Source organism: Canis aureus, chromosome 16 (assembly GCF_053574225.1).
Source record: "Canis aureus isolate CA01 chromosome 16, VMU_Caureus_v.1.0, whole genome shotgun sequence".
NCBI lineage: Eukaryota > Metazoa > Chordata > Mammalia > Carnivora > Canidae > Canis > Canis aureus.
Genome location: NC_135626.1, coordinates 46341037 through 46356150, shown reverse-complemented (window position 1 = coordinate 46356150; position 15114 = coordinate 46341037). Strand labels below are relative to the sequence as shown.

At 34.3% G+C, this 15114-nt stretch overlaps 1 protein-coding gene across 11 annotated transcripts in view; it reads left to right on the top strand.

Annotated features, from left to right (window-relative positions):
- CEP112 (centrosomal protein 112) overlaps positions 1 to 15114 on the top strand; it is a 392220-nt gene that overhangs the window by 3962 nt on the left and 373144 nt on the right. For 10 of the 11 annotated variants that reach the window (XR_013354742.1, XR_013354744.1, XM_077853714.1 and 7 more), the window contains exon 3: positions 1616 to 1788. The exons of the other annotated variant lie outside the window; for it this stretch is intronic. Coding sequence is in view for 8 of the 10 variants with exons in the window: in XM_077853714.1 (XP_077709840.1) it covers positions 1616 to 1788 (173 nt within the window). In the remaining 2 variants the exon portion in view is untranslated. The remainder of the gene's footprint in view (positions 1 to 1615; positions 1789 to 15114) is intronic. 11 annotated transcript variants of the gene reach the window in all.

Below are 15114 nucleotides of genomic sequence, written 5' to 3'. Positions count from 1 at the left end.
GAGGCATACTGTACCCTAGATGATAATTCTGTTGTCCAAGGCAGAGATGCCGAAAGTTGTAATGGTGTTTCCAGTTGAATGTTAAAGTAGAACTTTGTATTTTGCTTCAGATCAGTAGTGTTGGAGGCAGTAGTGACTTGACTTTGATATTCAATTGAACATTGCAATGAGGGTCTCATAAAACTGCTGTGCCTGTCTGACTTGGAATAGAGAGGGTCATGTGTCAACCTCTCCCTCGAGTACACCCCTCTTGAAGATTCTTTGGGTAGAATTTGGAGAATTGGTGCCCAAGTATCCAGTTAATGCAGAGTTTTCTTCAGAAGTGTGTCAGGAAGTCCTCCTCACTTGAAAAGCAATTATTAGGCTCCTGCCATTCTTCTTTAAGGACTAAAGGTAGAACATTGTCCGAAACTCATTCAGACGTTGATAGATGGATGTGTTGCATCATGTTTTCCCATTCATATTCATTTCACAGAATCATAGGAAAGGCTTTATTTCACAAATAAGAAGGCCGCGGACCTGCCTGGGATTTTCTAGTTTATGGTGTGGTCAGAACTAAATTCCTGGTCTCTACCTGTTGCTCCTCCTTTATTTTATCAATGGATTCCTAATTTTTGTTTCTGATTTTTATAGATTGTGGTTTTCTGCCCATTGATTGTGTGTGTGCAGAGTAATTAATGATCACAGAAAGAAATAGAGCACATAATTTAAAAGGAACTTTTCATTTATCTTTTTTATTTTTATTTTTCTTTTTTTTCTTTTTTTTCATTTATCTTTTTTTTAATTGGGAATTTCTAGTATTCCATTTCATCTTCACTATTTTTTTTTTCATCTTCACTATTTTTATTAGCTGTATCTTTCCTTCTTAGTAGTTGCCTTAGGGCATACTAATTGCATCTTTAATTTATGGCAGTTTACCTTCAAAAGTATTTTACCAATTTATGAATTATGGAAGAAGCTTATAAGATTTCCTTCTCCCATTCTTTGTGCTATAACTTTTCAGACATATCACTCCTACATGTGTTTTATTATTATTTTAAATTTTAATTCCAGTATAGTTAACATACAGCATTATATTAGTTTCAGGTGTACAGCATGGTGATTCAACAGTTCTATACATTATTCCGTGCTCATCATAATTAGTGTACTTTTAATCCCCTTCACCTATTTCTCCCATCCCTCCACCTACCTCCTCTATGATAGTCACTGGTTTGTTCTCTCTAGTTAAGGGATTGTTCGTTTGTTGTTGTTTTTTATTTGTTTCTTTTTTCTTTGTTCATTTGTTTTGTTTCTTAAATTCCACATATGAGTGAAATCATTGTGGTCTTTATCTTTTTATAAAGCTTTATTTTTTTATAATACAAATAATCACCAGATTCACCTGTTATATAATTTCTATCACTTATTAGATTTCTTATACAGCGAAGCATAAATAAAATGTATAATGTATCCATTTTATGTGTTTTAATATTTCATAATTCATTATTCATTTTTTATGTAATTGAATTTACATTGAGTATTTGAAAGGTTGTTACCAGACTTGAAACTTGATGGAAATCTTTATTTCATTATAGTACATTCTGAAAGAATAATTTTTCTAATTTTTAAAAATCAGTCCATCTATTTTGATGAACCAAATCCAGCACGAGCAAAAGGTTCAAGCCCAGAAGGATTACCAGAGTGGGTAATGGGTGAGCTGGGGACAAGTGAACACAAATTAAATGAATCATGGAAGCTTTCTTCTGGAGAAGGTTACTCTTTGGTGCAGTCGCCAACTGATGGACACAGGTATGCTATCAAAATGGGATTCAGATAGAATTTGTAATTTAGCCTGTCTTCAGAACTGGTTCATACATTGTTTTTTCGTGTGTGTGTGTGTGTGTGTGTGTGTGTGTGTTTTATGGTAAGTAGTTGATTTACTTTATAATTTTATTAAAGTTGAGGGCTGTGAAGGGATGTGAGGTAGGTTAAATAACAGTTTTGCTTTAACATTTACTATATATTCAAGATTTTGTTACAGTTTTAGCTACTTTGTGGGTATCTATTAAATATATATGTATCCCATTACTTGAAAGGTAGTGCCTCAGTATCTTTAAATAACTTAATTCTCTGTTTTCCTTCATGACAAGCATGAATTAAGAACATTACTAATGACTTCAACAAAATATAACATCCTGCATATTCATCTTGAAGCTTATACTTGAATTTTTTCTTTTCCCCTCATTGAACAATATTTGTTTTGATTTAATAAAATAATGACTGTAACAATAAACCCCGCTCAACTGTACTTTGTCACTAAAGTCCTAACTTAAATAGGACTTTTAGTGGAAATAAAAATAAACTTCTTAGTTTTCCAAATACACAAAAGGTTTATTATTGTCATAGTATAATTTTTGGCCTTTAGGAGGGATAGGTTTACGTTGGGCTTTTATCAAATTTTAAATTTTACCTTTGATATTGTTTTCTGAAATGTTAAAATGTTGGACAGTGGCAATTGAAATGACCCATACTTCATGCTTCACTTCTTATCACCATTATCTTGCTAATTATCTTGCTAATTTTACTTTTTTGGAATTTGATTTGGTTAACAGTATAGTCTCTCTTTTTTGGTATAATTTTTTTGTTTCTCCCTTAATCAGAGAAATGTTATTAGTAATTTGAAATGCCTTCATGGTTGATGTAGCCTGGTATGTTTTTGAGACCTCAGGTATTATGATGGAAAAGGGCAGATGAACACAATGCAAGAGATCCAGTCCATAAAATTTTTTTACTAGCAAGGGGCAACAAAATGGAGAGGCAAAAAGGAAGAAGTGGTAGGTAGAATTAAGGATGCCTTCAGAAGATTAAAGAGAAATGAATAGATAAGTTAATAGCAGGTGGTGTTAGATACTTTTTTTTTTTTGCAGTCAGGGGAGATTTAAAAATAGAAGTGCTATCATGGAATTTTTGTTAGCCTTATAGCTGGTAAATGGAGGTATAAAGGGATTGTGGTTTGCATATGAAGAAAAACACAATTCTTAGTTTGCCTGCAAAATCCATTAGGTGTTTGCCAAAACATTTCTTGAGTGTCCAACTAAAAGCTGTATTCCTTTCTAGGTAATGAATATGGAGTTTACAGTACAAAGGTGAACTAAAGTAGTTTCCCATGTCTTGGAGCTGAGCAGAAGTTGGAAACTTGTGGTCTTAGACTGAATGAATCATGTGAATAGATTTTTGTTTGACTTATGTAGTATCTTTAAAGATTTTTGAATGAGTTATTCAGACTTAAAAACGGGGAATTTCATATAAATACCTAGTTTTCTGGACAATTTAAAAAACTGGAGACGCACCTGTCTCTCCAGAAGACAGCCATACATTGGAGCTAAGTAATACTTGGCTACTCCTCTAATACAGCATGCCTTCGCTATTTGCTGCTCATTTTTGACACTGAGTTGGAGATCAGTTGCATCTCTTGTTGAGTATGATCTTTCTTCCCTTTTAAGGAGGGTTGAGAGGTAAAAGAAGTACTTCTTTTCACATTTTTACATTATATCACAAGGGGAAAGAAAAGGTAGATAGATGAAGAGGGATTATAAGACTCAAAAAGAGGAGAGAGACTGCATCTTTGTAGAAGTGAAGACTATCCCTACATCTGGCAGCATAATCACTCGTTACCTAGACTGTACAGACTTGGATTTCTAACTGGTGTTTTAGGTAAATAAGGAAGAGAGTTAGGTGCATGGATAATTTCCACATAGCAGTTATAAGTAGTTGTGGGGATATTTGTGAAGATTGAGGTGTGTGTAAAATTAAGATTTAGGGTAGGAATAGATTTGAGATCTCAAGGAGTCCAAGTGAATGGGCTTTTCTTCCTTGGAACAGAGGATAAAATTTAAGAAAATACAGTGAGAATATTCTTCAAATATTAGTGACTTTTCTAGAAAATGATACCGTAATAAAATCTTCATAATTTAAACACATAACTTCTTTTTCTTTGTTGCTCACCTGTAATAAAATGGCATTTAATGCAAATTGTTCAAATATGAGACAAAAATTATTATTATTTTTTATAATAATTCAGGTATATAATAAGTAATTAATGGGAAAAGCAGGCAGTCCTTTGGTCCTCAGTCATTTAGAGCTCACAATTCAAAAAATTCTTACCTAACACCCCAGGTCTGTTTAAGGGACTCTGTGCTTCCTTGCTGCACTCATGACATGCAAAGATTTCATATCTGTCCTCTGTGCTAGATGGTAAATGCCGTGAGGCAGGAACTATGCTTTTCCTATTTGCACTGTTTCCAGCACCTAACACTGGCAAGGAACCTCTTGGGAACTTTGTTAAGTATTTCTATTTGATGAGTGCTTACATGCATGAATGAATGTATCATATTAGGCACTGCCACATACTTAATTTAATCTGTACAAAAACCTTTTGAGATAGGTAGATTGTGACAGAGAAGATGGCCCACAAGGATGAAAAAAACTTTTGGACAAGTTGAGGAAAGAAATTTTAAAGTTAAGAGAAGTGTGGATGTAGACTATAGAGATGCTCTTCACACACTGTGAGGAATATAAAGACAGTGAGCTGGAAAGACATATTGAAATATCTTTCTGGTCAAGTGTCAGAATACCACCAAGGCTTATACCAGTTAGTCTGGCAAAAACAAAACTTCTCAGTATCTTTTCTTATGTTTTTCTCTTAATTTAATTCGATCTATTTTCAATTTTAGTTTGATTTAACATTTTAATCCACATGTACATGAATTAACATATTTGTAATTTTGTATACATGAAGGCATTTAAAAAATAAAACTGACATTTACTTCAAGGCAATAAAATTGATTTAAAAGCCAAATACATAATGAGTGGGATGAGATCAGGAGTGGTGCTGAAGAGTCTACTGATGGTCTGTCTTTGTTTTTCTAAAGTTACTCCTTTACTCTCTGAGTGGTCATCCTGCGGTAATGAAAAAGTTAGTGTCTGCTAGTGTTGACCTAATACATCTAATCAGTTCTGTAAGAAATTGTTTTAAAAAGTTTAAGAGTCTTATAATATTTGACACATGTATGTTTTTATAGTGAATAATTTATTGTTACTTAGAACTGAAGTTTAATGCTGCCTCATAAATTTTACAATCACTTCAACTTGTCCTTTGAAAAACCTCTTTAATCTTAAAAGATTTTCCCCCTTAGTGTTTCTTTTTTGATCACTTTATAAAATCCTGCTTTACTTAGACCTTTTTGTATGTGAAGTATTTCTAATGGCATTTTAGATTATGCTGTTTGTGTCCTAGCCTTTTCATATTACTAAAGATGCAGAGCCCTTTTGAAGCCTCTTTGTTAGGATTCTCTATTCAGTAGACGTGGCACCTTTTCTTTACCTTTATTCTTCCTGTAGGATACAGGGTATAGCTTCATTCCAGACATGTTAGAAGTAGTATGAGATTATATTCAATCATGCTTATCTTCGTGCTTCCCCCCCCCCCCACCAAATACACATCATACACTAGTAAACTTAGCATTTCACATCAGTTTTGACACATAGCTTGTTCCATCCTGGTTTTATTCTTTGCCTTCCTTTTTCATATTTCTTGGTTTAAGGTTATGTCATTACCTATGTTTTCTTTTAGAAAAACCACTTTCAAATCATTTTTCTATTTTATTAGAGATCTATTACTGTATTTTAATGCCAAATATCTGCTTATTTTCTTGACGGTGAAATATTTTACTTACATTTGAGTTTGGAGCATGGTTTTACAGAATGTTACTGATGAAACTGTAGACTTAGATCTCATCCCTGTGCTGTTTGGCTGACTTCATTTAGTTCTGTAACCATGAGCTGGATCCATATATATATATTACTTCCTGGTCATCCTTCAGGTACTTAACCACTGTGATCTGGTAAAAACATTAATTATCTTTGTGGTAGGCAGATTTTCAGGTGGCTCCATGGTCCTTCTCTGGGTGTTCATAGTCTTGTGTGTGGGCAGGACCTGTGACTTGCTTCTAACTAATAAAGTATGGCAATGGTATTGGGATTTCACTTCCATGATTACATTATGATACATAAGACTCTGTCTTGCCAGCAGACTGGCTCTAATGTCTTGCTGGTTTAAAAGAAGCAGGCTGCCATGAATTCACTAGCTCTAAGGAACTGAACACTGCTGACAATCATGCCAGTGGGGAAAGTGGATCCTTCTCCAGTAGAGTATCCAAATGAGAACCCAACTCTGGGCAAACCATGATGGCAGCCTTGCACGGCCCTAAGCAAAGGACCCAGCTCAGCTGTACCTATGTTTCTGACCCACAGAAGCTATGAGAAAATATGTAAAATATATGTTGTTTAAAGCTCTTCAGTTTGTGGTAATTTGTTATGCAGCAATTGGTGACTAATAACAGTTTTTATCCTCATTTTAGGAAATTGTACAAACTATATATAATACATGCTTGTAAAAACCTCAATGTAGAAATATGTGGAATGAAAAGTTGAAATCCTTCTCTCCTTATCCCCCTATTCCACTTGCCTCATGGGAGATAATGGCCATCAGCAATTTGGTGTGTATCATTCTGCAGTAGACACATAGCCACACAAATGTAACTTAACAATTATGAATTAATTTATACTATATGTACTATTTTGCAACTTGCTCTTGCTCTTTTGCCACTTGACTTGTCTGAACCTGTGTCATGTAGTCTGTGTAGTTTGTTTAATTGCGAATCAATAGTGTAGATTTACTGTAATTTAACCTAACTTAACCTATCTCTGTTGCTTTTAATTTTTTATTGTTATAAAGAATGCTTTAGTTAACATTTTGGTACATATACCATTATGCAACTGCTTGTGTTTTGGCTATTTCTGATGCCCAGAAATGAAATTGCTGTTTCAGTAACTAGGTACATTAACAGATTTAATGGATAAACTATTGGTGAGATTATTACTAGGTACAACATCTTGTGGATTGGTAAGAAAAACCTATATGGGCTAGTATGGAGATATCTCTATATAAAATTTTAAAGAAGTATATAAAAGTGTAGTAAGCTTCCTTTTGTGTGTATTTATGTTTTACAGAGGATATATGGACATATGTGTACATGTGTAAGGGATATTTCTGGGTGCCACATTTGAAACAGTTTTACCTTTAGTGTGTAGGACTAGTCTGGGTGGAAAGTTAAAAACTTTTATTTTGTACGTGTCTGTGTTATTTTTAATAGTTTACACACATGTATTTTTTAAAAATTTTATTTATTTATTCATGAGAGACACAGAGAGAGAGAGGCAGGGACTCAGACAGAGGGAGAAGCAGGCTCTATGCAGGGAACCTGACATGGGACTTGATCCTGGGACTCGATCCTGGGTCTCCAGGATCACACTCTGGGCGGAAGGCGGCGCTAAACTGCTGAGCCACCCGGGCTGCCCTACACACATATTTTTTGATAGGTACTATTAGGTTGCCCTCCAAAATACCGTCTTGTTAAGATGTATGGGGATAGACATCATGAACATTAGTGATGTACATTAATATATTTAACTATATGTAACAAATCCACAAATTTAAACATAAGGATGAAATTTTCCCAATAAATACTTGTTGATTTCACTTGTATTTCTAATTTGTTAAAACAGAAATCAAGTGGGATAAATTGTACCATTTATGAAGCATTCCTTGTATGCTAGATAATATTCTAGAAATCTTTGGTAAGTTATATTATCTGATTTCATCCTCTTTATGGTTCTGTAAGATTGGCGTGATGGGCCTTTGTATTTATAGATGAGATAACAGCGTCAGTAATGTCATGCCACTTTCCCAGTGATGGATTCAGTTATGGAATCTAGGTCTTGATGATTCTAGACCTCATGTTCTTTTCTAACCTACCATGTAGGCATGAGTACTTTTTGTAGCAAGTATGGAAATGCCCCTTTCATCCATCTTTTTCTCCCCTTGAGCTGCATCGGCAGTCCTGGGTGACCGTGCCTTTGTTCTTGGTTATTTCTAGATTGAGCTGAAATGAGGCAGTTTGCCTTTTTTCAAATCTTACTTTTGACACTTGGCAACCATGTATCCTCAGGCAAATTACTTAATTTCCCAAAACCTGGGTTTCACCATTTGTAAAATGGAGACACAGAGCCTCTGACATGGGACCTGGGAAAGTGCTAGCTGTTGTGGCCACCATCTTTTGGCATGATGATTGTTATTTTAATAGTTCCTGTGGGGGCTTCCTTATTAGTTTGTTTGACCATTGTTTTGCTTCTCTAATTATCTAGTCTTCCTAAAGGATATTATCTTAAAATCCATTGGTCAATTATTTTTAATTACTAAAAATCATGTGTTCTTGAGAAAAATAAATTAATGGCTATGTAGAAGGTTCTCATTGTAAACATGAATCCTGCACACTCTCAGAAAGAGTGTTAAGAGTATTTTAAAAGAGACTTCAAAAGAATCTTTATTTAAATAACTCAGCAAATCCCTTTCCCCCCAGATAGAAGGAATAACAATGTAGCTGCTCCCCCCGCTTAAAATTTTTTTTTTGCATTTGGTCATACCCTGAATTAGAAGCTGCCTAAGTAGACATAAGTTCACGTCATCTTTGTATATTCTTTTTTTGTGCATTATCCCAAACACAGAACACAAAGATAATAGGTTGTATTCTTGTCTTATGATTCTGTGAAGCTTCTTTTTAATGGCTTATAATTATTTTTATGACTTTTCAGTGAAGTATGATGTGGTCTGGTAGCTTATCACCAAAGTGAAGTTAGGGTCTAGGATAGAAAAGATGAAAAAGAATGATTTAATACCATTTATTTTTACTTGAAACTTTGCTTAAAAGTTATGGGTTAGGAGAGGGTGGAGGGGAATAAAGATGAATCAGCCTGTGTACTAATGGAAGAAACACATGGATTCTGCTTATTTTAGAGGACTTTGTTCATGAAAAATAAGTCATTAGTTTAGATTTCTTTAGAAGCCATTTTATAAAGAGGTACCATCTACATTACATAAAAATTTTAGGAGTGTGCAAACAACTATTATTTATTGTATATTACTTTTACCGTATTAGATATAGGTTATCTTTATATGAATTAAAGTTTTATCTTTTAATTTATATTGTGTTCTCTAAATAATAAATTTGTTCATACCTATAAGAAAGGACTTGGAGAATAATTATCCTACTTTAAGTGATTATAGAGGACTATAATTTTTGCATCTTGCTTTAATGAGATCCTTCCATGGGTTATTTGATGCCAGATTTTAGTTTGGAATGAAGAATCTAATTATAGCCCTGCCCTTATGGAAAATATGATTTGCTTTACAATGATCTCTTTATGATGTGGTTTTCCAGGAATGCATTGCAGCAAAAAGCCAGGACTGTGTATGTCCTTTAAAAATGTCTCCCATTACAGCTAGCATTTCATTTGCTTATGCAGTTTAATAACATGGCCAGCAGATGGTGATCAAGTATAATGAAAGTGTACTTGTGATCCAGTATGTCAGATCTTTGTGAAAAAACATTTTTCACTTTAAAAATAATGATGTAGGGGATCCCTGGGTGGTGCAGCGGTTTAGCGCCTGCCTTTGGCCCAGGGCGCGATCCTGGAGACTCGGGATCGAATCCCACATCGGGCTTCCGGTGCATGGAGCCTGCTTCTCCCTCTGCCTGTGTCTCTGCCTCTCTCTCTCTCTCTTTCTGTGACTATCATAAATAAAAAAAAGTTTAAAAAAAAAATAATGATGTAATTTTTTAGTCTGGATACCTAAAAAACTGTAAAAAAAAAAAATCTCTTTTCACTGTTAAGCTCTATTTTTATATGTAAATGAAATTAACACTATAAATAGCCCCTGCTCCTAAATTGTTGGATGAGTATATGGGGGAGCTGATCAATACCTTTCCTTCCTAGGGATACTTTTTTTTTTTTTTTAAGATTATTTATTTATTTATTTATTTATTTATTTATTTATTTATTCATTCATGAGAAACACCGAGAGAGAGGCAGAGACATAGGCAGAGGGAGAATCCCTCTCCTGCAGGGAGCCTGATGTGGAACTCTATCCCAAGACACCGCGATCAAGCCCTGGGCCAAAGGCAGACCTCAACCACTGAGCCACCCAGGTGCCCCTTTCATAGGGGTTCTTTATATCCACTGGCATAAATAAATATGTTTGGTAATACATAGAGTAAAACATCCTTAAATGTTCACTAAGTACATTCATTATATTTAGGAATAGCCCCATTGTTTGGGCAAAGATATATTCTATAATAGCATGGTCCAGTAGAACTTTCTGCATAGAAATGGTCTGTGGCCACAGTGTCCAACACAGTAGCCACTAAGCCATTCACATATGACTACTAAGCACTTGAAATGTGACTACACTGAATTTAACATTGCAATTAATTTAAACAGCCACAGTGATTTAGTGGCTGCTGTATTGGGCTTGGAGCTGTAGACCTGAGTCTTCTGTGGGGGTGTTGTAAAACCTGACCTGCTAGTGGAGACCTGCTGTTTAGGTGGGGCAGGGGGATGCAGACAGGGACTAGGAGTTGAGTGTTGTTGCATATAAATTGCCTCTGCTCCAGAGGAGACCTTTCTGTGCTTCTTTGCAATTTACAGGTATATCTCTTCTTTGATGATAATCACTCATGATCAACACCTAGTTGCTTTTCTTTCAGTTAGTCTCAGGTTTCGGAGGAGTTCTCGTGAATATATATTTTTGAAAGAAAGAAAAATTGATCATTTTTCTTAAAATTTTTTATCATTTTATTTGGGTAGACCACTTAGGATGTATTATATCTGATTAATTTGATATTTTTGATACAATAGCCACTTAATCTTGAGCTGTAGAAATAAGTCTGCTACATAAATGAAGAATGAAAACTGTTTCTTAGGATACTCCATAACACATAATGTTTCACTCATGAAACCACTTAACTACTCATTAATTTTCAATATTAGCATACCAATTAAATATCATTCTTCGGTGTTTACCAAGACAAGGAAGTGGCAACAAATTGTAACTGAGATGGAATTGATTTGAAAATAATGGCCTTGCTTTTCTCTCAGGCCTTTTTTTTTTTTTTTTCTGAGTCATATTTTTTAGAAATTTGGTCACTTTTAAAAAAATTTTTAATGAATGGGGCTTTGTAATAACATCTTTTTATTTCATGAGTAAGTTTCTTTTTGTGAGATCATACTATTGAACAGTTTTGATTGTTCTTTTAATAAAAAGGGATGACAGTATGCTTATATTAACATAAAATTTAATTTTAAGGTTAACTAAAATACTCTCTAAGTGTTATCTGTTAAACCAGAGATCTATTAATAAATGTTGACTTAATTGTATGACTTAAAGACATTCTTATTTTTAATTTTTAAAATGAATTGTGTTGTTTTAAGGTAGGAAGTAGGGAAAACATGAAGTCTTAAGTTGTTTATGAATCTCTGGTCATTTTTTAATTTTGTTAAGCATCTAATTTTTTTCATTTAGTTTTGTTTTTGTTCCTAATAAAGTTCCCTTTGAAAAATTAAGTATGTTGTGGATCATTGAAAGTTATTTTTTTCTTATTTTCAGTGTTATTTGATAGTTTACTGCATTATTAATTGTTACTATTTATTATGTTTCATTTGTATTTTCCAATACCTTAAGAAGATGATTCTTCAGATTGTATATAACATTATTACCTGCTGCTCAGATGAATGCAAAGACATGAAATCTAGTTCTCATTTTAGTTTTGTGATCATTTATAATGCAGTAGTTGTGCAGGAGTTATATTACTCTTGTGATATTTTACAGCTGTAAAACAGCATACATGTAAAAAGTGTGTAAAAATACATAGATACACTTTAAAGAACAATTACAAAATAATACTTCTAATAATACCCCATACTTGTAGCCTACTCATGAAATAGCATGTTATAGTACTCCAGGAGACCTTTAGATGTCCTTCCCTACTGGCTCCTCTTCCCATCTGAGAGGATCATTGTCCTGTCTTCTGTGTTAATCATTTCTTTGCTTTTTGATTTTTTGAATGTTATATAAATAGGACCATCGTTTACGTATTATTTTGAAGCTTCTTTTTCTCATCATATTTTTCAGATTCACCCATGTTAATAAATGTAGCTGTAGTTCATTCTTTGTGACAAACTTTTAAAATTAACATGTAACATACAAGGCACGATATCAGGTCTAAAGCTTGATGAAGTCTTACAAAATAAATACTGTTATGTAATCACCTTCTAAATCAAGATAGAGAACATCACCAACTCTCCAGAAACCTGTCTTGCTCCTTCCCAGTCACTTATCATCCCTCCGAAGTAACCACTATTCTGCATTATGTCACTATAGATTAGTTTTAATTGTTTCTGATTCATAAAGTATGTTCACTTTTTTCTATTCATTGGCTCAACATTATGTTGTGAGATTGATTCATGTTGTTGCATTTATCAATGGATTATATTTTTAGTTTACTGCTGTGTGAATATATCACATTTATTTATCCATTCTACTGTTTTTTTTTTTTTTTTTTTTTTTTTTAGCCATTCTACTGTTATGGGACATTTTTTTTTTTCCCCAGGTTTTGGCTATTATAAATAATTCTATGGTGAACATTCTTTTACGTGTCTTTTCGTGCAGTATGTTGACTTGGAAGTGTAATTACAGTAGATAATGCCAAAGAGTTTTCCAAAATGGTTATAGGAATTTACATTTCCATGGTAGGACTTCAGAGCCTGTGGCTCCTCATCTTTCCTGTCAGTTTCTTTTAGTTTTAGCAATTCTAGTGTGGTGTTTTAATTTGCACTTTTCCTCATGACTAATGACTTTGAGCACTTTTCTCCATGCTTTTTGGCCATCTGGATGTGCACTTTTGTGAAGTTCCTACTCATTTTTTAATAAAACATTGTCATTCTTTTCTGTATTGATTTGTTCTAATTATATATTGTGGATACAAATTGTTGATATATGTATGGGAGATATCTTCTCCCACTTTCACTGTGTCTTCTGTTGAATGTTATTAATTATAGTTTTATCTGTTATTTGAGATATTGTTTGTGTTTGTTTTTGTGTGTCTTGTTTAAGATTTCTTGCCTTTGCCTAACCCAGGATCATGGAGATACTTGCCTATATTAGCTTCTAGAAGCTTTCTAGTTTTATCTTTCTCATTTAGGTATGTGCTACATCTGGAATTGATTTTTGTATATGAAGTGAGGTAGGGCTCCCTGCCATACCCCCTTGCTACCGCCCAGGATAGCAGATAGCCATTTGATCCAGCATCTTAAAAGAAAAAAGCCATTCTCCTGTAGTTGGCATCATTATTGTAAACTATGAAATCTTATTTGTGTGGGTTTGTTTCTGGACTCTTGTCCCTTCCATTGGTCTGTTTGTCTATCTGTGTGCTGTTCTACTCTGCCTTAATTACCAAAGCTTTGAAATAAATCTTGATTTTTTAGTAGTATAGTTATGCCCTCCAGTTTTCTTCTTCAAGATTGCTTTGGCTCTTCTTGGTTCTTCACATTCTCATTTAAAATTTATTATTAGCTGGCCAGTTTATACACACTCACCTCCATTGAGTTTGTGATTGGCAATGTATTGAGTCTGTATATCAATTTGGGAAGAACTAATATCTTTATAATTTTGAATTACACTCCAAGGCTCAGGCAAGTAGTGATCTGTTTTTTGTCTCTATAGTTTTGCCTTTCCTAGAAATTTCATATGAGTGGAATCATAAAGTATATAGTCTTATGCATCCGGTTCTTTCACTTGGTGCATTGTTACTGACATTCATGTTCCATGTATCTATAGTCTATTCCTTTTTAACCCTGAATGGTTTTCCATTGATGAGTAAATCATCAATAAACATTTTGTTTATCCATTCACTAGTTAGTGGATATTTAGATTGTTATCAGACTTTGGCTATTATAAATAATGCTGCTGTGGACATTCATATTGCATATTGCAGATTTTTGTTTGAACACGTGGTTTTCATTTCCTTTGGGTAGAATTCTAGCAGTGAGTTGTATGATAAGTGTACAATTTAACTTTATAAGAGAAATACCAAACCATGTACCAAAGGGGCAGTACCGTTTTACATCCCTATTAGCAGTGTGTGAGTGTTTCAGTTTTTTTACATCCTCAACTCTTGGTATTATCAGTGTTTTTGATTTTGGTCATTTTGATGGGCATGTAGTGTATCACATTGTGGTTTTAATTTGTATCCCCTAATAACTCATTATGCTGAGCATCTTTTCATGTGCTTAATGGCCATTTGTGTTTCATCTTTGGCAAAACATCTGTTCCAGTAGTTAACCTGCTCCCTACATGCTCAACTACAATAATCACTATAGACATTTCTAAAAAGGAGAATAATAAGAGTCACAAAATAGTCACTGGCCCATAGCAATTCTGAAATCTAGTTGGGTAGGTATTGGGAATTCCTTAATTCAGGCTTAAGACCTGGGAATAATATTCCATGTCTCTTGACTCCTCCCACTAGGTTCTTGATTCCATCTTCTGAGTTCTTCCTTTTTCATGAAAGATAGCATGTATTTGCAGCTGAGCAGTTTTCTCAGTTGCTTCCTTCTAGAAGACTTTGGGGGTCCGGTGGTCCCTTTTCATTTTGTACACTTATCTTTTTCAGTCCAGGAGAGTAGTTATTTTGCTTATATAATGTTTTAAAAAGATTTCATGTATTTATTCATGAGGGACACACAGAGGCAGAGACATAGGCAGAGGGAGAAGCAGGCTCCCTCCAGGGAGCCCGATGCAGAACTTGATCCCAGGACTCCAGGATCACGACCTGAGCCAAAGGCAGAGGCTCAACCACTGAGCCATGCAGGTGCTCCACTGATATAATTGAAGGACAATGACTTTAACCTTTCTAGAGACTCTGTTTGAGAGAATCTTTATGTCATAGCCTTTATTTTTTTTAAAGGTCTCCATGTGTGAATGTATAGAGCGCTCTGATGTACCACCTTTAATATTTTTGATCTTAAAAGGTTTTTTATCTGTACTCTTGGCTTTATCTCTAAGCAATGCCCAAACTTCACTTGGATGCCATTCTTACTTTAGCATCTTTTGCCAGCTGGAGACTAGGAATTTTTAAAATGATGAAGTCCTGCTTCTTTTTTCTTTAAGTGTCCTCCACT